We start from the raw sequence: 22,886 nt of genomic DNA, 5'->3' as shown, positions 1-22,886 counted from the left end.
TTGTGTCTCTTCCACAAGTCCGTTTTTAAGGTCTCCCTTGTTTGTTGTTAATTTGCTGCTTCAATAACACTAGACACTGGAAGAAATCCACAGGAACTCTTCATAATTAGCTGCTTGTCAAGACTACAAGCCCTCTCCGAACTGCCTTTAGCTAGGGTTGTGTTTTGGGACTTAAAGGACTTAATATGCGAAGAAAACCTCTCTAGAACTTTGAACCAAGCTCATGTCACACTAAGCATGTTCCGCCCTTTAAGTGACTTTACTAAATGTATTTGCAGAGTAAAAGCATTATTGTATAAACTGTTGAAAACCGCAACGAGTAATAGCCAATAGCCGATAATACGATAACCTTGTATTTTCCCTCTAACGTTGCTACAAATGTAACCGCGAACAAACACAACAGTGAAAGTGTCCTTTGAAGTGTATAATCGAGTATTCCTAAGTGTTCTAGTACAAACATCTGAAGTATTTAAAGTGATTCTGGTGTAAATATAATAAATATATACTTTTCATATAACTCGTAAGTACGTCTTTGCTGTGCCTGTCTAACTAGATTGTGTACTTACACACAGCTCACATCTTCCTAAGATAAGCCTGACTGCTCTGCCATTCTACCAAGGTCCTGAGTTAGTACAGACTGATACTAAGAGTAGGGAATCTTAAAAACTACTGGGATAGCTTACTAAAGTTTTGCTGCCAGTAGTACTTTAGGAAAACTCCCCTAACACTTGGCTAACCTCAGAGTCTCACTGGGTGCCAGGCTATTTCCTGATCAGTCACCCTCATACTGCCTCCAGGCCTACCACACACTTGGGGGATGAAACTGTAACCCTACAATTCCTTGCACTACCCAGTGCCGCGCTGCACTTACTCGGAGCATTGCTGCCCTGTTTTCCCCTACCCCTTTAACCCTCCTCCCTTTCCCCTTGCGCTTCTCACACTTGCACGATCTGAATAATACAAGGCCTAGTAAGATCGTTTGTCTTGTCTCTCTGTCTTTCCTCCCTTGTCTTGTAGCGCCTAGAAACACTTGTGTAAAGGCACATTATACATGACTTATCATACCAATGAGTCCAGAATAGTAGGAATATTTCATTGTGTGCTGTTGAATCTAAATTATTAAAATTGTAGTACACGTTTCTCTATAAATCTAAATTATTTTAAATGTGTGTTCTTTAGCTGTTACAATTCATATTAATAAAGTGAGTTTAAAGTTGACATTCCTAACTTTTGTTATAACCTACACACATTTTAATGCTCTTGAACAAATTAAAAAAAATCTGCAGCTAATATTAAAATACAATATAACCCTAACTAGATCCACACACCCTGCAATCCCCACCCTACCTAACATTCGGTGATCTTCTCCCTTTTTCCTCCCCTGGTTGCCTGTTGATCCCTGTTGCCTTTTTCTCTACTCCCCTGACTGTGTTCTTTCCCCTATAATTGTGAAGTGCTCTGTTGCTTCCCGAAGCTAGTAATATGCGTTTTTGAGTATGTTGGTTTTGTTATTCCCTTTTCAAATTAATAAGTATCAGTTTGTGTTTTATTTAAAGGTGAAAATTCATATTTTTGCTGTGAATTATTGAATGTCTTCATCTAGGTTGGTATCGAAATTATGGCTCAAGTTAATTTAGGGTGGGGCAAAAAGCCTAGATCCGTTGGGCCAGCAGTGAACATCCTCTGGGGCCTGTGTGTGGGACTCCAACTGACAGTGCACATGTTCTGGGTTCTGTGCCGTGTGGGTCCACAGTTCCAAGCAGACTCTGGGGCCATAGGCAGAGTTAGACCACCAGGGAACCACTTCTAGGAAAGGGGGAGGAGGGAAGAGAGATTATATACTTGCGCTGCTACCTGCATCAAACATTTGTGCCATTGACACTAATGCTATATTTCCCTTACCTGATACAGATTGCCAAACATTCGACTGGACCGGCCTCGCTTCGTCATGACTGCCTCGTGCGAGTCACCCGTTCAAGTGCACAAGCGCTTTAACGTGACATACACTCTTCTGAATGACCTGCAGGACTTCTTGGCCGTGCGGCTAGTGTGGACCCCGGAGAATGCTGGGGCAGGTGGGTGTGAAGAAACCACAGTGGCTTTAGAGGGGAAAGTGGTGTTGTTGGATAGGAGAGCGGAGGGGTACCAGAAGGACTCTAGAAAATGCAGCAGAGTCAACATGCCAGTGGTGCTTGGGTGGCAAGGAGATCTGTGAGTAGGTCCCGAGGTTGGAGAACACAGGCTGGAATCCTAGGCTTTAATGCAAGCTCCCTCTGAAGGGTTTGTATAGGTGTGGGTGTGTATTCGTTAGGTGGGCCACTGAAGGCACAGTAGAAAATATGTGGGTGATGTGCCTTTTTCTCCTCCAATGTGTGTGTCCATTCCATCATTGTGCTATGAACCAGGCATCATAGCTCTGGAACATGCGATTCCCCACCCACACCCTATTTTTGTAACCTTTCTTCCAAGTCCCATCTTATTTTACTTCTGTATAGTAAATTAACATGTGTCCTATGCATCAGAATTGTGGCTGGGCTCACTCTCAATAAAGGAGGACCCCCATTGCTGCAGGAATTCCTGCCATCTGTCATTGGTAGTAAAGGTATGAGTGATGCAAGTTCTTTTTGTACGCTGGGTGCCAGGATAGCTTCTATTTGATCCCTAGGTCAAAGAGGGAAGGCTGTTCCGTAGACACTACCATAGAAGATCTTCTTTTGAGAAAGAAAGTTAACATGGACATCTTATTATTTGCAAGGGTTAAGGCTTTTTGGTGCACTTATGTCATGAGGTGCAGAGGGTGCTGCGGTCTAAAGGGAGACAGGTCTTTATCTGTCGGCACCTGATGACCAACAGTGGAGAATTTGTGGCAGGGGTGAAGTGGCCCTTTCGCTGAAGGGACACAAGTGCTTGCAGAAAGATCTTTATAAAACGTACTAAAGCAAGGCTAAGAAGTGATGCACAGCACCCCTACTATAAGGCATTTAGGTGGAAAAGGGGGAGAGCGGGTTGAGTCCCAGGTAGGGGAGGTAGGGGAATCTCTTGCATCTAAATAAGTGGTTAAATGCTGAGGTTCCGGGATGGAGGATCTTTGCCGGGAAAGTTTTTCTGATTTGGATTTCTGTTTATTCCCTGACCCTGTTCCATTTTTATAGCAATAACACTCATCCTATTCCATCTGTTTGCAGGTAAGAAACTCTCGGAAGAAGAGAAGCGGGCCATGCAGGCGGCCCTGGACTCAGTTGTGTGCCACACTCCACTTAACAACCTAGGCTTCTGCCGCAAAGGGAGCTCACGAACCTTCGATGTGGGCTTCCAGATCCTGCGAGCTGGGCTCTTTGAGGTAGGAGGTGTGAGGTCTGAGGGATTCACCAATTGCAGTTCTCCCATTTTCTTTAATTTCCACAATCTCCATTTTTCTACCTGGTTCTCCAGCTGAGTCAGCACATGAAGCTTAAGCTCCAGTTTACTGCCAGTGTCTCCAATCCACCACCAGATGCCAGGCCGTTGTCCCGCAAGAGTAGCCCCAGCAGTCCAGCCATGCGCGATCTAGTGGAAAGAAACCAAGCCAACTTGGGGCGCTCCCAGTCCTTCTCCCACCAGCAGCCATCACGCAGTCACCTAATGAGGTAGGGAGCACTACTGTCTTCATTACCTGCCATGATTACTGATGCCCCATCTAGTCACCTAATGCAGCGAGCATGACAGACTGCATACTCTCAGGCACCTTGTGAGATTGTGAGCATGCCTGTTTTTCAACTTGCATTGACCTTAGAAGGTAAGGCCAGACCTTTTCTTGAATCCACTAGTCCTCAGATGAAGTAGATAGCATGCCTGTTCTCAAGATGTAGAATAATAATTCTTGTAGCCATATTGTAACATAGGGCGCAGAGGTAACACTTAGATAGACCACCAAGAAAGATAAATCCATTTGAGTTCAATGCGTTGAATAAACAAAGGAGTTTATTTGATGCTCCAGTGCTAGGAAAGATTTTAAGTGCATTTTTTCCTCCATTTATGGGCCCCCCAGACATTTTGCTTTTGTTCAGCTAAACCTAACTTGACTTTTTCCAGTGGAGCACAGCCTTCAGCTGCGCTCATCTGTTATGGGGAAACCGACATGCCCTTCAGACTGTTACTGTTCTAGTATTTGTACTTCTTTTTAATAAATCATATCCCGTTTACCGCAAGACTGTTACCAGTTTCGAAACTGGATGTGCCGAGGAAGTTCTTTGGTCTGCCCTTTGGCCATTTTGTCCCTTTGCCTTCCTCTGGGTCGAGCAGACTCGGGGAATTCCATATTTGGGCATGCAGCCTCTCCAAAAACCGCAACCTTTGCAGGCTCCTGCATGTACCCAGGAAGATGTTGGGCAATATTGTATGCAGTACCATTTTGAATGCACTACAATAACCCTGGCCTCCTGGCAATAGGGACCCAACCTTTGGTATAAGTCTGAAACTACACAGGTTGGTAGTGTCGCTGAGCAGCCAGGCTCATCTCAAGAGGGGTCAATGTGAGCAGTAATGTTGTTTGTTTATTTATTTGTAGCGCGCACCAGACCCGAAGGTATCAGGGCATGGGAACAAGAATGTTTTAGGCTTACAAGTTGCTTATAAGTTACAGGTTATATAGACAAAATGCAGATGGATATGAATACAACAGGTAATACATAGGCATTACAAATGAGGATTCAATAAAGTAGGTAGTCCAAAATGCAGTGCAAGTGCGGGTCGCGCAAAAGTTCAAAAGCCCAATTTGTTTGTTAGGTCAACAGGTCGTGTGGCTGGACTATAGGTCATTTTCTTTAAGCCACTTAATCACATTTGTTCTAAAATGTGGGTATGATTGGTCCGTCCTTAATGTGGGTGGGAGGGAGTTCCACAATTGGGTGGCTTTGATGGGGAAACTATTTCCACCAGTTGTGGTCATTTTGAACGGGGGAACTGATGGGCAGTTCGTATAGGCAGCTCTCGTGGGTTTAGATGAAACTCTTCTTTCAAATCTCTCTGTATGGTAGCTTGCTGCTAGGTTGTTGAGACACTTGAATGTTAGAGAAGCAGTTTTGAGTTTAATTTTGTCGACTGTGGAGAGCAAGTTAGATTGTCTTCTAGTCATCGATATCTGAGCTCTCTTGGAGATTCCTAGTGCCGCTCTAAGGGCATTGTTTTGCAGTATTTGGATTTTTTGCGTGATGTATTTATTAGACCCGAAATAGAGGGCGTTTCAATAATTCAGTTTGGACAGCACGAGTGCTCTTGCCAACGTGGTGCAATTATTTGTAGAGAGGTAAGGTCTAGCTGATCTGATCAATTTACAAGTATAGGCTGTGGAGGATGCAATGGCGTTTACTTGCAAGGCCAAGGTGAGACGGGAGTTGAGGTAAAAACCAAGTGTTTTTACCTCCTTGGAAACTTTATGGCCGTCTATGACAAAAGTTGTGTAGTCCCCATAATGATGAGTTCCGTTTTGTCGTCTTTCAGGCATAGACCATGCCGTGCCATCCATGCCTGGATGATGAGGTATATCTTATTCACCAAGGCCAAATCCTGTTTGTAATCCCCAGGAAGTGGGATGAGAACCTGGGTGTCATCTGCATAGTTAGTGTAGGTGACACCTAGAAGGTCCAAATCATCAAACGGGGGCTTAGTAAAAATGTGGTAGGGGAGACACATGATCCCTGGGGTACACCACACGTAATAGGAGCAGGGTCTGCAGCAGCTGAGGTGGAGAAGACCCTCATGGTCCTTTCACTTAAAGATTTGATCCATGCTATAGCCTGAGGTGAGAAATGTGCTGCAGACTCTAGGTGGTTGCAGGCACTTTATGATCCACCAGGTTGAAAGCTGCAGAGAGATCCAGAAGGAGAAGCAGGGCAGTTTTTCCTTGGTCTCTCAGCTTGTCAACCTGTGTCTTAAGATCAATAAGTGCAGTTTCGGTTCCGTGCTGTGGTCGGAAAACTGATTGCCGCGAACCTAGGAGCTAGTGCAGTTCCAAGAATTTCTGGATCTGTAAGTAGGCCACTCTAAAATCTTTAGTAAGAATGGCACTGTGGTGATGGGCCTATAGTTTGTGGGTATGGCCGGGTCTAGTGATTGCTTCTTGAGAAGGGGAGGACCCAAGATTCCTTAAGATTGCATGGTATAATAGCTGATGAGAATGAGGAGTTGATGAGTTTTGAGATAAATGGTGATGGGTCTCTAGCAGCATCTTTTATTGTTTGCGCCGGGCAGTTATCGCCTCGACAGTTTGATGGTTTAAGTGATCAGATTATTTTTTCAACCTCCACTATGGACAGTTTGGTGAAGTTGAATCTTATCTTAATTCAGGTTTGGCCGTAGTACAACGTATGTTAGTTTGGGTAGTTGTGCGAGGTAGGTTTAGTTTTTTTCTTATCAATTTTAGCTTGGAGGGTGGCAATTGTGTCGCCCAGGGCTTTCTGTATGTCAGAACACCATACCTTGTTTTTGACATAGTTATCAGGTACCGGGATAGGGTTCTCCAGTTCCTTTAGGATTGTAAAGAGCTCCTTAGTTCCTGGTTTGGCTTGCACTATTTTAGTGTCAAAGCTTTCTTTGTGACATAGTTTCACAGTAGCAGTTATTCAAATAAACATACTCAAGGTTTCTTGATAAAACAATTATTAATTTATTTCACAGTCAGTTGTATAAGCCTTCTTCAGAAGGGAGCAATATATGTAACCCTTATAATGGACTTCATAACACACTCTGTTTCCCTAAATCAGATGCCCATTGGGGATGGCGCACAGACACTTCCTACACCCACCAGTGACTTAAATAGCTAGGACACTGTGGACATTGATTTATCGCTGGTACATTTAGAGCAATACTAAATTGGATAAAAGATAGAAGATAGAAGAGAGGAATAAAACAACGGTTTAACAAATAATTCACAAACCGGTAAGTACTTTTTAAAACCATCCAATGCAGAGTAGAATTAACCCTTTCCTGGGGGAAAGGCCAAAGCACAAAGTCAGAGGTAAAGCGGAGTCACTCGGGGAGACAGGACAGCCAATGTTAATTGCACAATGTCCAGGGGAGCTGAATATCTCTTGCACAATGTTTTTAGAAATGTTTGTAGAAAATATAACACGTGAAGGGCCACAAGCTGGGAGGGTTGTGAAGAGGCAAAGCGTTAGCAACTCTGCAAGGCAACCAAGACAGGTCTCAACTGAGAGCATGCAAGGCTACACAACAAGAGATGAGTTCTTAGACTTTGCAGTACCTCTGGTTAGAAGAAATGTTTCCAGCTGGCTACTGTTCCTGTACAGCTCTGCAGACCCTGTTGTTCCTGAGCCTCAGTCGTGGGGACAGGAGAGAAGATGTCTGGAGACTCCTGCTCTGCAATGGGAAAGTCAGCGGCAGCAATGGGCAAACTTCAATTCAGTGGTTCTTCAGTGTTTCTGCTCCTCGCATCTGACAGCAAATAGCAACACCACGGTTCTCGGATACCATTCTGGACTTTCCTCGCAGCCAGGGTCCAGCACTCTGAGGTGGCTCAGGCTTGGTCAGTCCTGCTTCAGGGAAGACCAGAGGTTCTTCCTGGGGCTCCGGTCTGACTTAAAGGCAATGCAATCAATCTGGTGTTCCGTTCCCTGGCACTTTGGTTCCAGCAGCAGTGGAAGTACAGCCAGCTTTGAGAGGATGTCCAGACGGGCTTACATTGGAGTTGGTTGTTCCCACCAACTCAAAGGGAGAAGTTGCCTTGAGGCAAATTCACAGCAGCAGGGCTTCAACGGGCAAACCAACAGTCCAGGAGTTGCAGCAGGCATCTCTTCCAAGTTCTTCTTCAGATTCCTTCGTCCAGTGGTCGACGCTGCTTTCCAAGGTAAAAAGCCTCCTTTTTTTTAATTTTAATTTTTTTTTTTTTTTTTAAATGCAGGTTTCTCCCATTTATTCCAGCCTAGCTGTCAATCACACTGCAGGGTGGCCGTTCTTGCCGGCCAATCACCTTTGGGGTGCATTCCCAAGGGGATTAAGCACAGGGAGTTTCGGGCACCTGCCTCCTCTTCTGCTTCATTTTCTGCCCCTGCCAGACCTACTGGAGCCAGAGGTGGGCTTCACCTGTGAATCCTGCCAAAGACAAAACGAACAAAGGGACCAATCCTAGTTTGGCATGCAGAGTAAATCTCAAGAAGGACCTTTCCAACAAGAAATGGCAAAAAAAGAAGACCGGGCCATTTTGATGAAATGGGCACCCATGGGTGCTTTACTGCAGCGGCCAGCACAGCCCGTCATAAAAACACACAACGGTAGTAAAACGTAAACCACTGCCACCAGCTATGAATTGTAGAAGGGATAATCTAGAAATGTTACATGAGAAACTAGACAAAGGGGATGCCAAGTAACCCCTCCAGCACCCTATGGTAAAATGGTGTGTGCTGGGTCTAGAAAGTTACAATTTTAAGTAAAGTCAACTTCACTTCACTGCTCTTGGAAACAGTAGTTTATCCAAGAGAAGGTATTTAAACCTTTGGGAAATATTGGGAAATCTAAGACTTCCCGGTGCCACTGAAGGTTCATTGTGTCACAATGTAAAAGATGATGCCTAGGGAGTTTGTCAGATTCCAAAGTTAAAAGAAACATAGAAAACATATAGAATTAAAAATACAAAGTCCCATTGTTCAGCAAAAGAGCTGGGGGGTCTCTAAGGTGGGTGGAATTTATCACTAAACTGAAAATTCTCCCTAACAGAAGAGGATTGGGATTATTTGGTCCCAATCCACACTTCCCTGATCTTAGACATTTGGTTCCACAAAAGCCTTACCAAATCTAGGCCCAGCCTATTCCACATTCAACATAAGACTCCAACATCACAGTCTCAAATAAAGTTAAAACACTCGGCATATACCTGCAATCTTCCCTAGGAGCAGAGGCACAGGTTTCGTACCTAAAAAGAAATTGCCAGTACTATCAGAGATTACTACGCCGCATTATGCCATTCCTTAACGCCAAAAATAGCGCCACCATCCTGTCTCGACTCGATTATGGGAATGCATTGATGCTAGGGTCTAGCAACAACTGCATTAAACAATGCCAAATAATCCAAAATAATGCAGTTAGATCCATCACCGGGAAACCCAAGCGCGACCATATAAGCCAAGACAGAATTGGCCTTCATTGGCTCGCCATAGAGGAGCGCATTAAATTCAAATCCTTGACGTTGGTCCACTGCTGCCTATATGGCACGGCTCCATCATATCTTAAAAAGGAATTCAAATGGTATGAACCAAGCCGATGTTATCAGCTAAACAAGGGCTACTCAAATACGGCCGTGCCAGAGTAAAAACCACTGGACCTGGGAGGGCTTTTCCCACCAAAGCCATTGCTCTCTGGAATGAGCTTCCCGGCAATCTTAGGCTGGAAAGTAAATTCCTTTCCTCCAGAAAGCAGCTGAAAACATTACTCTTTCGGTAATCTGTTACATATTCAGCTCCGGACTCCTATTGAGTCCATCTCTTCTCTGTTTTATGTAGTCCCGTGATTTCTTAAGCCATCGTGTTTTTGTCGTGCCCTGATGCTCGCGAGCTCTGGCGCGTTATAAATATATAAATAAATAATGTATCTCCTTATCTGTATGTAACTGTAACGTTCTGCAACCTGATTTTAAACTGACGCACCCATACGCCCCTGGGCCTGGCTGCGCTTTATAAATAAACAAATACTTCTGGTGCCAGTATGTTTGAATGACTGGCACCACTGTGGACCGTGATTGGTCCAAGTCTGGCTTGCATGCATGCGAGTTGATCTTCGATTGGTTATCCCAGATTTGAGCGCAATGCGATTCTTCGAGAACAGGAGGGGCTCTACATCCATTCCAGGTCGATCACCTGAAGTTCACTCCAAACTACAGGAGTCAAGTATCTTGAAATGCTAAAGCAGACCCGTGGAACTGCCGGGGACTTGCTGGAAGGTTTTGCACCCTGAGCCTGCTGTTGTCCCGTTGGACCCCTATTTTTGCATTGATAACTGTAGGCCTGCAAGGCGCTTTGACCCTTTGGCGTAGTGGCTACATCTCTCATCTGCTCCAGATCACCCTCCCAAAGAGCCTCATTGAAAGTGTTCCTGAGCCATCCAGTGAACCTGGGGTATCGCATAGGTGCGCCACCATCCCGATTTGACACTCGAGACTTAATCGCCAGCTTGTGGTCCTGCTCCCTCTCCTACCAAATCTCGTAGTCCTAGCTCCTCTGGGTCACGATTTAAGAGTATTTGCGATCCCTGTGTTGCCCTGCTGTTATTGTGTTGGGAGTTCTTGAGTTTCGCTCCTCGGCTTTCAAGTATTTTTGCCTATTTTTGATATTTGTTAGAATTCTTTTCTTAACTCCGTCACAGTTTTGACTTGTCGGCAGCAGGAATTCGTTGCTGGTCTCGATCCCACCTTATGTTGGATCGCTACATTGTGTGAGGCTGGTAACTGAGTTTTGGGCCTAGTGAACATGACATGTCGGAGACGGAGAGAAGAGCCTCTTCAGGTCTGCTCCAGATACGTTCAGAAGAATGTCTTGATTGAAAACCAACACCACAAGTGTATTTTTTGCCTGCACCCGGACCACGATGTGGAGGCATACCTCATCTGCCAGTCTTTCTCCACTAAGACGAGAAAAGATCGCCATTAGAGTTTGGTGCCATGGTTGGACGAAGGTCAGGCCTCTGCCAGGGCTTGAAGGCTTAAAGAGCGTACTCCCTCTGGCCAGAGGTCCAGATCCTTTGAGGACGCTTCCAAGAGCAAGGTACCTAAAAAGGCGAAGTTGTCGCACTCTCCGACTTCCTCGTCGATGAACGCTGCAGCCTCTGTCAACTGGATCGGCGATGGCCGCATGGGGGACCCCAGCTTCAGAGGGCCAGAGATCATCCACTCCTTCACCGTCAACCACACCACCCATTCGGCGAAGCATCGTTCATTGTCCTCATCAATTAAGACTCCGTTGATGACCTTGTCCACCAGGCCAGCGGTACAGGTTTTTGTCACGTCTACAGGCTTGTCAACTACTGCAGTCACAATCTCTACAGCGAAGACAGGCATCTAAAGGGTAGCGTTGCCTTCAAGACCTCCGTCCGTCCCGTTGCCGTCTGCACTACCTTTTCCAGATGCGCCTGTTAGGCTCCTTCCAGAGAAGTTCCAGCAGAGAGGAGGAGGTACCACCAGTGCTCTTATTCTGGCAAAGCCCACAAGGGCCCCCCAGCCGCCTGGCTCATCCCCTGTGAGGCCTCCCAGAGTAGTGTCTCAAGCCCCTGTCACTGTCACTTCCATCCTCCAGTTGAAGGGGAATTAGTCGTTTTGGAAGACGTCAGCCCATACCCTATGGAGCGTGGTATTGGCCTACTGCCACAGCCAGCTTATCGGCCCGTGCAGGCTCTACAGCCTACTTGCCCTACGAGCCACTGGCCTCATGCATCATCTTGACGCCTCAGGCTCCAAGAGAGGTCTCTTTGGACATTTTGTCAACCCTCCACACACTGATCATGGCGATTCAGCAGCACCTACCACCTGTGGCCCTCTGGTGGTCCTGCTGTTCCAGGCCTCCTGTGGCCAGTCCACCAAGACCGTCTCGGCCACGCCTGGCACCACCTCCTCCAGTGCCTGCGATCCCACAGCCACCACCTTTTTCAAGGTCCCCTCTTGTAGAGGAGTTAGGCCTGACAGGAAAAGTCACTAATAAAGACACCAACCCGGATACAGGTGATACACAGGGTATTTAAGACTACATTCCTGAAAACGGTGAGCCACCAGACCTATAGCTACCATCTAGAGAGACTCCTTCCCCTCCCCCCACACCCCGGATGAATTGGGATCTTTCCAGGCAATGATTTCCCAGGCAGCCAAGCTTTTCAACCTAGTCCCGGTAGAAAAGGACGGATTTCTTTTTCCAGCATTGTGAATCCTACAGAAAGACTGTGGTCTCTGTCCCGCTTCTGGAGGATATCTCTGAGGACGGGCTGGTGGTGATGCAGAAACCCTTTCCCGCACCAACTAGGGAGGAGAGGCAGGAGACTAAGTATAGGGTCCCGGATACAGCTCCTAAATGCCTCGGAGTCCATCCAATGCCTCTGTAGTCTTGGCTGCTGTGAGAAAGTGATCTAACCCATCATCCTCTTGCTCAGTCCCACCAGGAGGGAGTGTAGCTGGATGTAGCTGGATGTAGCTGGAGAGCGCATAACTACCACTGCAATGTCTACAGTCAAGGCTGCCAACTCCCCAGCCATCCTTGCATGCTATGACCGAGAACTGTGGTACAAGTTGGGACCCATTCTCGATTTCCTGCCAGAGGACAACAAAAAAGCAGAGGCCATGGCCATCTTTCATGAGGGGGAGGCAGCATCTGACCATGCAATCATGATGGCCCTGGGCATTGCCAACTCCGGTTACCGGCAAATGGGCAACAGGGTAGCCTAGTCCCAGCTGCAGCATTCCTTCATCGGAAGGGAGTGTATGTCTACCCTTACCTGGACGATTGGCTGCTCTGGTCTCGTTCTCATGCCCAGGCAGTGCAACGTACAGCAGAGATGGTCCAGACTCTAACCTCTGGGATTCTCCATAAACGTTCCCAAATCCTGCATGGTGCCATCCCAAGATGCACTGTTCCTGGGAGCCCGACTCAACACATTCTCGTGCCTGCTGGTCCCATCAGAAGAAAGGATAAGTACCATCCCAGGATACTAAAGGCTATCCTCTGCCAAAGTGGCATTAGTGCGGTCCATCAAATCCCTGTTGGGGATGATGTTTGCCTGCATTCACTTGCTCCCTTTATTGCGGGTTTCACATGACCCCTCTTCAGGAGTTCCTGGATGCCAGGTGGAAGCAGATCTCTGGTTCGGTACGACAAGATAGTCCTCAATCAAGTGTTGAGGAAAGCCCTGGGGTGGTGGTCGCCTTCACATCTTGCAGCGGGCTCCGTTCAGGACCCCGGCACATCAGGAAAATGGTCACTACTGATGCCTCTCTGGAGGGTTGAGGTGCCCACACAGGCTAACCATAAGCCAGGGGGCTATGGCTCTCGCAAGAGAAGATGTTACATATCAATATCCTGGAGCTCGAGGCGGTTCTCTGGGATCTGAAGCCTCCACTTTTGGGAAAGGTGGTCCGGATCTTTACAGACAACATGGCCACCATGTATTAAAGACGCCGGGTGGAACGAGATCTCCCATCCTCTCCCTGAACGCAAAAACTATGGTGCTGGGCCATTGCTCAACAGATATTTCTAGTCACGTTCCTCTTGGGTGCTGCCACCAGTGGCAAGCTCGGGTATCTTGGATCTTCAGCAAATGGGGCCAGCCTCAGATCGACCTGTTTGCAACAGCGACCAACACCAAGTGCCAGCAGGTTCCCTCAAGCAAGGAGTGTGGGGGATGCTGTCTCGATCCCTTGGGAAGGCTGATTCCTGTACACATTCCCACCAATACCATTGCTGCTACATGCAATCCACACACTCCCAACTATCCCGCTGCAAGATGATCCTCATTGCACCGGCGTGGCCCAGGCAGATTTAGTACCCAACTCTCCTTTAACTTTCAATTGCTCCAGCCTTCAGTCTGCCCCCTCCCCCAGACCTAGTCTCCAGGGAAGGAGTGTCAATCCTACCCAATAATCCAGTGTCTCTGAACCTAGCTGCCTGGCACCTGCAGTCCTAGAGTTTAGACACTACTCGTTGCCCTTGGAATGCAAAAAAATTCTGGCTAAGGCCAGGGCTCCATCTACACTGACCTTTTACAAAAACAAGTTGATGTGTTGTACAGTGTGGTGCCAGTCAAAAAGATTTCTCCATGGTGTGTTAGGGCACCACAGCTTCCTACATATTTTCTCTTGCTTGCCAGGGATGGCCTTGCCCATGCATCAATCCAGGTACACCTGGCTGCAATCTTGAAGTACATCTGAACTCCAGGCAAACACTCCCTTTGGTCGCATAGACTCGTCAAAGACTTTTCCACCAGTGAAGGCACTTGCTCCGGCGTGGGAGCTTAATGTGATACGCTGGGGCTGCCGTTTGAACCTATGCATCGGGCTCCTTCGAAGTTTCTTTCTTGGAAAACCATCACCTCTGCCAGGAGGGTTGGTGAAATAAAGGACTATCCTATCCTTATGCTGAAGGTTCCGTCAGACTTTCATTTAAACAAGCCTTTGGTGCTGCCAGTTTTCTTTGCAAACCTTTCGTCTGCTGTGGAAAGATCTTTGCGTTCGCTGGATGTAGTACATCCCTTGAAAATCTGTTGCACGCACAAAGGGCTTTGAAAAGACTTCTCTGCTTTTCGTAAAACTTTGAACATGTGGGACATGGAAAGGCTCCCTATCCAAGGTGTCCATCTCAAAAATGGCTCTCCGGCTGCATCGGCATTGCCATCAGCTGTGCAACAGGCTGTTGTCAGGCAGACCTAGGGCCCATTAAACCAGAGTAATTGCATCTACAACAGCATTCCACTCTGGTGTTCCCTTGCTGGATAGTTGCATGGCTGCTACGTGGAGATCTACTCACACCTTCACAAGATTCTACTGTGTTGACAGGAAATCCAGGGAGGGGTCTTGTGTCAGATGGTGCTTTGCAACCTGTTTGCATGAGTCGAGTCTGTTCCAGGGATAACTGTATTGTTTCCTTTGAGCCTTGCAACAACCTCACGGGGTTAAATGTACTGCTGTATAATTGTATTCATAGCATGTGAATCCATGTATGACCCGAAGCTGGAGATGGAACAAGTTACTTACCTGTAACTCTTGTTCTCCAGCGTGTGTCTTAACATGCAAACCCTTCCTCCTTCCCCTCTATGGCTCTTATTGGTTCCTAATGCCACTTTACGGGCACGACCAAATCTGAAGATGGCCACCAGGGGAGGGGCTAAGGAGGAAAAATATCATTGGTTGGGGCAGTATGACCGAAAGTGACCGCAATAGGCTGTAGAAGTGACAATGCCGTTTTTAGCTTCAAGCTAAACTGTTTTATGGATTACCAGCCTGACGATGGGGAATATTCATGCCATGTGAATCCATGCAAGACCCACGCTGGAGAACAAGAATTACAGGAAAGTAACTTGTTCCTTCCAAATTGTGGTCAGAATAGATTCTAATTTGGAGGAGGATATTTTTTCCCAATGTTTATGATGGTTAGTCTGTCTGTGAATCGAAAGGTGTATCTACCACACCCCCTTTTTGAATTTTTTGAAGGAAGATTTGATTTCAATTAAGCCATAGCTCTCAACTCTATTAACATGGGCCCAAGGCTGATACCACCCGTTGCAGCCTGTGGAAAAGGTGCTTATGGCTATTAGCGGGTTTGCAGTCCAGAAACCCAGTGTGCTGATAGTAATTTATTTGTATGAAAGTACGGGAAGCATCGCAGTGTCCCTTTCTTTCATACAAAATACCTACACGAGATGGCCACCATGGAGCTGGAAGACTGGCTCCAAGCGGCGCTTCTCTTCCATTTCCATGGTGACCAGCAGGGAGACTGAGCGGCAGCAGTGGGTGCGCTACTACTGCTGAAGGCATCAGGTAAGCAGGGATGGGAGGGACGTAAAACAAGGGCGGAGGGAGGTTGGGGCGGGTAAATGGCAGGGTGGTGGAACCAGGCATAAGGTTGCTTGGAACGTGGGATCCAGCCTGCAGTCTGATTGGTTGGTTTACCCTGTCCCGGATGCCAATATGGCTATTGGCTCGCTCCCAATTAGAAGGCAGACTAGCATCCATTTTGGAAAACCGCTTCCAACTTGGTGAATGACACATTGGTACCGTGCTTGACACTTCTCCAGGTGGACGGGTGAAGGGAATGAATTATGGATATAAGCTAGATATCTAATGCAAATGCTTAATGAGCTGTGTGCAATAGGTTTGAATTCCAACTGTGACAATTTAGGCCTTCATCCTTCCAAGATCAATAAATGGATCACCATTAAAACAAGTAATAATCACCTCTTAATAGAACACTTAAAGAAGGAGGAATCTAGCATGAAAGCACTCTATATTCACATAATTAATCCCTATAGGGGGGGGGGGTGATTGATGGGATAGACGCAGAGGTCTATATGGTCTTGAGGGATGGAAAAGTGCTGCTGAGTATATATTATGTTGATTACTGGCTAATGGGGAGATGAGAACAAATTGGACAGTGCATTGTAAATGTATACCAATTAAGCAAGTACATTCTCTAGTGTTCCAACTCTATGCTTTCTTTCCCCCTTTTCTATAGGACTGGCAGTGTGATGGAACGGCGAGCGATCACCCCTCCTGTAGGATCCCCTGTGGGACGACCATTGTATCTACCACCAGAGAGGGCCGTGCTATCCCTGGATAAGATTGCCAAGCGGGAATGTAAGGTGCTTGTGGTGGATCCAGTGAAGTAACACCCGTTGTCCTGGAAGCTTTCCCCAACTCTGACTTGGTCTGTATGTGGCCCATGTCTGCAATGACTACTATCCTGTCATGTGGTACTAATCACAAGGCTGGACTGCACATGCTGCCAGCAGCTGTACAAACTCGTGTTAGGAACAGGTGTAATGCCCAATGGTACAAGCAGAGACCTGATGGGACAAGTTATCGTTCGTATTCTGTTGAATATTTTGCTTTTATTTTTTTAAAGCAATTTCCACTGCCACCAATGCAAGTACGAAGGCCCCATGACCATGCCTTCAGTATGTTGACATGCTGCAGACGTTTGAGCCAGTGTTGGAGGAGCTGGGATCTTGGCCAAGTATTTACAAAAGGACCAAGAGCATCTAAGATGTGGATTCTGAATATGGACCAAGGACATATAGTCAACAATACGGACCAGTCGAATGGTACTGCATTATGGAACACTGGTTGTTTTTCATTTCGTAGGGGAATGTCAAACATAAATTGAGACATGTGGAAGTTTCATTGGTTGGGGGTTTGGAGTAATCCTTAACTGGTCAATTGGACAGGCTAATGCTCCATGATGCCCTATACCAAGGCAATACTCTGTAGACCGAGCTTTTAGGATAGGGTGGTTGGGACAGGTTTGACCCCCCCCCCCCCCCCCAAGGCAGTCTGGAGAAAATGCATCATAAAGGCACGATGAAATGGGATGCTCCACATGGGCATTCTGAGTTCAGAAATTTGAGAAAAGAACCTAATTGTTGTGCCCCCATATACAATGTGGGTAGTTCGGATGCAGAGCTACTGTGATGGGGGGTGGCACCCTCCCACATGGCATGCTGAATGCAGAGCACCTGTTGCAGAAGGAAGGTATCTGGACTCCCCAATGCATTCCATGGTGTGATTGTTTAGTATGGAGATCTACTGAGGTGGTGTGTTATAGGGGTACTGAATGCCTGGTGTAATAAGGGCTTCTGATGCCCGCCTGGTGGCAGTAGAGACACATTTAGTCAGTGTGGAATGAGGCACCCTAATCCCCTTTGAGCTGCCAGGGCATGGTGGTCTATTGGAATTCCTCTAGGATAGTGTCTGGTAAGCTGCACCCTTCCTCCCTTCTTTAAGCAAATACAGTTCCCTCCAGGTTCTGTGGGCCAACGTATTCCAAAATTGTACTTCATTTTACTTGTTTATTTTTGCACTAATTTCCTGAAAGTAGTCAGAGTATCCAAAATGTGGTCATTCCAATAATACAGAAGTGTTGCCCACTCATGGCTGGTCTGCCGCAGGTGATGCCCAGAGATCTGGCATGGGGAGCCTATCGCAGCAGATTTTAGCTTTGCACTTAGTCCGAGTGGGTTAGTAACACTGGCTCAGACCAGCCCACTACAGCAAGACACTCAGGACCTGGAGTGAGCCATGTGAGAACATTTTAAATATCTGCACTTGAAACGCCCTCCCACCCCTGCCCGCCCATCACTGTGGTGCGAGAATGCAGAAGGCAGTAAGTCTGCCCACTGCGACCTCGCGTCACTGCATGGACACTCCTCTACCTACACTGTGGTCCTGCCTTAGAGTCGCCATGCTGGAGAGGTTAGCCTTGTTCATCTCTTGGGGGAACCATGTGTCCGAGAAAGTGTGCTATGTGTAAGGGACCCTGGGGCAAAGAGGAGACTCTAGCCATGAGGCATTTCACTTTCATCTATGTTATGTTATGTTAGTGAGTCTTATAAAGCGCACGGTCGCCCGAGGGCATCGTGTGCGTGATCTGACCATGGGCCCTCTCTTCCAACTCCTGTCTGTTGCCTGAAAACTGCTGGTCTGAGGACTAGCTAAAACGAGAGCTTTTGCCTGCCACCCAGTCAACTCAGAAACCACAATAGACTGGGCTGCATACGGGTTTGGCTACAGATGCTGGGAAAGCACATCTGTAGCATCTGGCAGAGCCAGTGAGCTATGGAACATTGTGACATCCAATAGGGGATTCCACTCTGAGGCAAACAGGCACATCCTTTGCGAACAATATTGTCCACACTCTTCAGTACGTTCCCATGTTTACAAACTTAACAGAGTTAAGTATTTTTTTTTTGTTTTTAATATAGAGATGTAGGCCATATTTCTTGAATTCTTTTATGTTCTGTTGCCTTTTTATTTTTGTTCTCAGCAGTGGACCACAAGGAATCTTTCTTGCACTCTCGATGACTGCTTATCCTTTAAGAGTTCTTATTTATGTGTGCATTTCTGAGGTTTACAAAATTGGTTGCTACCTGTGGCATTTAAATAAGGTCCATCGCAGGTATTCACAGTTTTTGTCTTGGGAGACCTTTTGTATATTGTGATCTGAAAATTGGTCTTGTTTATGAAAGCATAAGATGGGTACCGTGTCCTATGTCCTTCCCCTTGGAATTCGGGAAGCCTGACCTTTCAGCAGCACACAATCACAATTTAGGGACAGCTATGGCGTCTTACGTTTTAATGCAAATGAGTGATGCTTTGGTTACGTTCTAAAAAAGTCATTATTCCTAAACACGAATGAGGTTCCTGAGCACCTGGAGACAGGCTTAAGACCTTACACCTTAGAAACCTTCTCCTGGCTCAGGATGTGTAACCCCAGGGCTCAGCTTCAACAACTCCTGTAATTTCCCAAAGCAGAAGAACCCTCACATCAAAATGTGCAAGTTTGTAGGAGCAGGAATGGGGACTTGGGCAAGATAAGGGAGTAATGCAGATTAATTGGGGCATTGTATTCTTTCTCTGCAGTCATTACATGAATGTGGATGTACGAAGCTGACCATTATTTTCATGTGGAGGACAAAAGACATCTTGAGGTATAATGCACGCATCATGGTAATTTTCTTGACTGTAGAGAAGAATGAATGTTTGCAAACATGTATTCTGATCTGGACTGGAGAACCAGATCCCTATCTGCAGGGTGAGAGTGGGGAGTTGTTTGTAACATGCGCCAACTGGTCACATGCCCTTTTCCTTCAAGGCAAAGACCAAGGCCTGAAGGTCTAATCGAATGTCTGAGTTTTCTCAAATTAGAGAAGTGGTTCACTGCCTGCATTGATTATTTTTCTTGAAGGGATGGAGAGCCCAGAAACCTGCCCCACTCTACTTGGTTGGCATTGGTGGTGAGAACCAAGATAGGAAGGGTAGAGAGAAATGTCCTCGCTATAGGTGAGATAGAGCAGGAGCCTGAATTTCATGAACGAGGAGAGGAAGGACTGTCTCAAAGGTTGAGCGAGACCGATGACCACAAGACAAGAATGTGGGCTACCAGTAGAAGTAGATGTGGTCTTGCTCAGGGGATGATTAAGACTCTTGTCGCTATTTCCCTCTGCACTCTCACAAAGGTGCAAACTGTAGGAGAGATGATGGGTGAACAGAGGACGTTGCTGTCCTTTCTTTGGGGAGAAAACTCAATGTATGTTGATGTTGGGTTAGCAGACAGCCTCGGTTCAGCAAGAAATCAAACTGTTGACTCTCGCAGGCTATGTTATATGTGAGAAAGAAGATGCATGAATTAACTTGTCATTTAGGGATTGGGGTGAGGGGGGCGGGTTTAAGAAACCTTCTCATATAGCTTTGCTCTGAGATTTGTTATAATCTTAGTGGAAACCCTAAGTGCTGATTTGATCCAGAATAAGAGTACTATGAAGTGGAAATCAGTCACCCACTGCTAACCTTTAAAACTTGTGCTGGTTAAAATGGAACCCCAAATGCAGGTGTCCAGAAGATCCGTGAAGCACCCAAAGTACCATGGAGACCCATGGGTAAAATGGCTTGAAGGGTCTCTGTACGAGTGCACTTTACTAACGAGGTGATTGATGGTTCCATGTGTTAATATCCCAGCAGAAATATCACCATACAATAAATATCGCCATATTTTTGCGGCGATATCGAGGCATGGAACCTGTGGGGGACACCCCTGCAACCCATGCATTATTTTTAAATGAACGGCGGACACCCCTGCAACTCCCACTCCCAAAAACCCCCAGAATTATCCACCCCAAAATATCGCCTATAGGCGTTCCAGACGACCATATATACGGTGATCATTTTGGCAGGGATAATATGTAGTGATACCTGATTGATCCGTTTAAGATCAATCCCCAACAGTGAATCTCCAGAGGACTTTTGGATCAAAATTACAATTGCTTTGTCTTCTAGAATTAGACGGATTAGACTGAAGAGACAACTTCTTCATTGAATAATTTAGCCAGTGAGTCGATATTGCGCCACACAGAAGGGCAGGTGGGACTTTTGGCAATGTGTTGACGCTTTCCTTGATAGCCTACAAAGTGTCGGATTCACCTAGCTGCCATGTGGACAGAGAAAAAACCTAGACATCTCCTGCACAAGGGGTGATGCTTTTGAGAGCAGGAGGGCTGGATAACAACTGGGGAAGGCTGTCACCTCTAGCTTTTGAGTGTCTCTGATCAACTGAGCAGATGACCTGGATAAGGAGGACTTGAGGATTGATTTCATGCGCTCTTCTCCCTTAAAGTATTTGGCCACTCTTATCCGCTTGTCTGGATAGAATAGCACCAGAAAAAAAGTGAATTTGGGAAAGACTGTCATCATGGATGGGTCTTTGGTTTGCAATCTCTAAAGTGTATTCTTCCCGGGAATGCAGATCCCAATACTAGTAGTGTTTGCTCTTTGTTCGCAAAACTATGGGTCGGGTACTAGTTGCAAGGCAATGCAACTCCGGCAAATCCTTCTCCTTTGCCTTTTCCAGTACAGAGCGCAAGACTATTAAGGCTTATAACATACAATAGGTGGCATAGTTGATGAATTGAGGACTAAGTTAGAGATAACACTTTGATGGCAGCACGTATGTTTTTGAATAAATATATATTTTTTTTTTAACCAAGAGTTCCTCTGAGAGTGGTGTTCTGGGGCGACCAACTCCACCCTCCCAATTATCAAGTAAATGGTTACGTTAAAATGTTTCCCGAAAGACACACGGTCTTCGATTGAGTGTGCTCTGGCCAAGAAGTGGCCAACAGTCTTAACAAATTATCTGATTCCTTACAAATGACCTCTTTCATAGACCCAATGGTCGGGTAGTTTGAGGGCAGCAGGAATACTGATAAAAACACCCGGCACTGAGGGTACGGTAGAGGTTTTTTAAGCAGTTGCGTTTATGCCTAACCTGATTGAAGATGCCATTCAGGCCCCCCAAACCCTTGCTCCATTTTCTCTCATCTTAACAAAGGGAATATTCATTGTGTTTCTGCTGAAACTGTAACGAGCGACATAGAAAGGGATCTGCAAAACTTCCTGTTTAGCAAGAGGTGTTCTTTCCATCCGATTTGTGCCACTGCCCCAAGACCTCCACTTCCTTGCAGTGAGTGGGTTGGGACAGACTGGAGGGTCCAAAAGAACAACCAAGTATCTGTTCACCTGCAGGGAATTGGGTCCATATTGAAAAAGTAGTGGCAGATCATCAGTCTGGCCAGAGACAAAAATGGGACTTGTTGAAGGTGAGCTTCATGGTTCTGCGCCCTGAGTGGATACATGTCTTTCTTTCAACCAGATGCAAAATTCTCTCCATGCTGTTGGGCAACTCATTTGAGTAATGATGTATATGCAATTGCACATTAAAATGTCTGTGATTTCCAGGTGTGCATCCACATAAGCAACTCCCCCATGTGCTGCAATCGTTCATGTATTTTCTACATCATCTGGTGCCCTGGAAGTCAAATAAGCTGTGGCCTACATGAGAAACCTGGCCCATGATGCCTGTGTATTGCCAGGCAAGGCGCCTGGTCTGGATAAATGTCTTAATACATTCCTGAATGATCGAGGAGACCTTTGCTATGTTCATTTCCACCCTCTGGTACTGCAAAAAGTCTTGCATGTTTCATTCAATTCAGGGAGATGGAGAAGTTAGCCCTGCCTCCAATCTCCTTGGATCTGGTTTTTACTCTGATCGGCTCATCTCTCTGTGGGTAGGAGTAGCCTTCTTCACAAATACATACCGCTAATTTATACTGAAGAACCGGTCTGTGGTGGACAGCAGGATCTGTCAACCACTGGAAATGTGTGTTTTGCCCTACACTGGAGGCATCCACTGTATGAAGCGCCACGGACCATTGTGCCAGGCGTTTGGGACATGCGTACTGTGTTTTAGTGTTTTGTTTTAGACCTTGAAGTTGAGTTAATGCACTTTAAGTTTTATCGTTAATTTATTTATAACTTGTTTCTACAGGCTGGAAAGGGGATTTCTGGCTGAAAGCGAGCATGTCTTGTGATTAAACAGTCTTTAAGAGTTCTTGGTCTGGCGTCCATTTTTTTGCATTTCTGTATCCAAAACTCTGCCAAATTCACCCACACCTGGAGCCTTCTTGGATCCCATGGATCTGTACATCTCAATGTCCTCTAAGTACATAATGAATGGGCTTGAAGGGGACATCTGATAACACTGATCCTTGCCACAGAGCCAATCCTGCCTAAATCAATGCTTTCCAGAGACTATCACTATTTAGGCTGTACGTACTCACAGGATTGACACATGATCAATTGGTTTCCTCTAATGTAGATG

At 46.3% G+C, this 22,886-nt stretch overlaps 1 protein-coding gene across 1 annotated transcript in view; it reads left to right on the top strand.

The window, feature by feature from the left end:
• TRAPPC14 (trafficking protein particle complex subunit 14) overlaps positions 1-22,616 on the top strand; it is a 121,144-nt gene extending 98,528 nt beyond the window's left edge. The window contains exons 8-11 of the mRNA XM_069646409.1: positions 1,912-2,075; positions 3,186-3,340; positions 3,433-3,626; positions 16,191-22,616. Coding sequence (XP_069502510.1) covers positions 1,912-2,075; positions 3,186-3,340; positions 3,433-3,626; positions 16,191-16,344 — 667 coding nt within the window. The 3' untranslated portion in view covers positions 16,345-22,616. The remainder of the gene's footprint in view (positions 1-1,911; positions 2,076-3,185; positions 3,341-3,432; positions 3,627-16,190) is intronic.
• Positions 22,617-22,886: the final 270 nt, after the last annotated feature.

This window comes from Ambystoma mexicanum, chromosome 1p (genome assembly GCF_040938575.1).
Source record: "Ambystoma mexicanum isolate Mex_15411 chromosome 1p, UKY_AmexF1_1, whole genome shotgun sequence".
Classification (NCBI taxonomy): domain Eukaryota; kingdom Metazoa; phylum Chordata; class Amphibia; order Caudata; family Ambystomatidae; genus Ambystoma; species Ambystoma mexicanum.
This window is presented reverse-complemented; position numbering and strand designations above follow the sequence as displayed.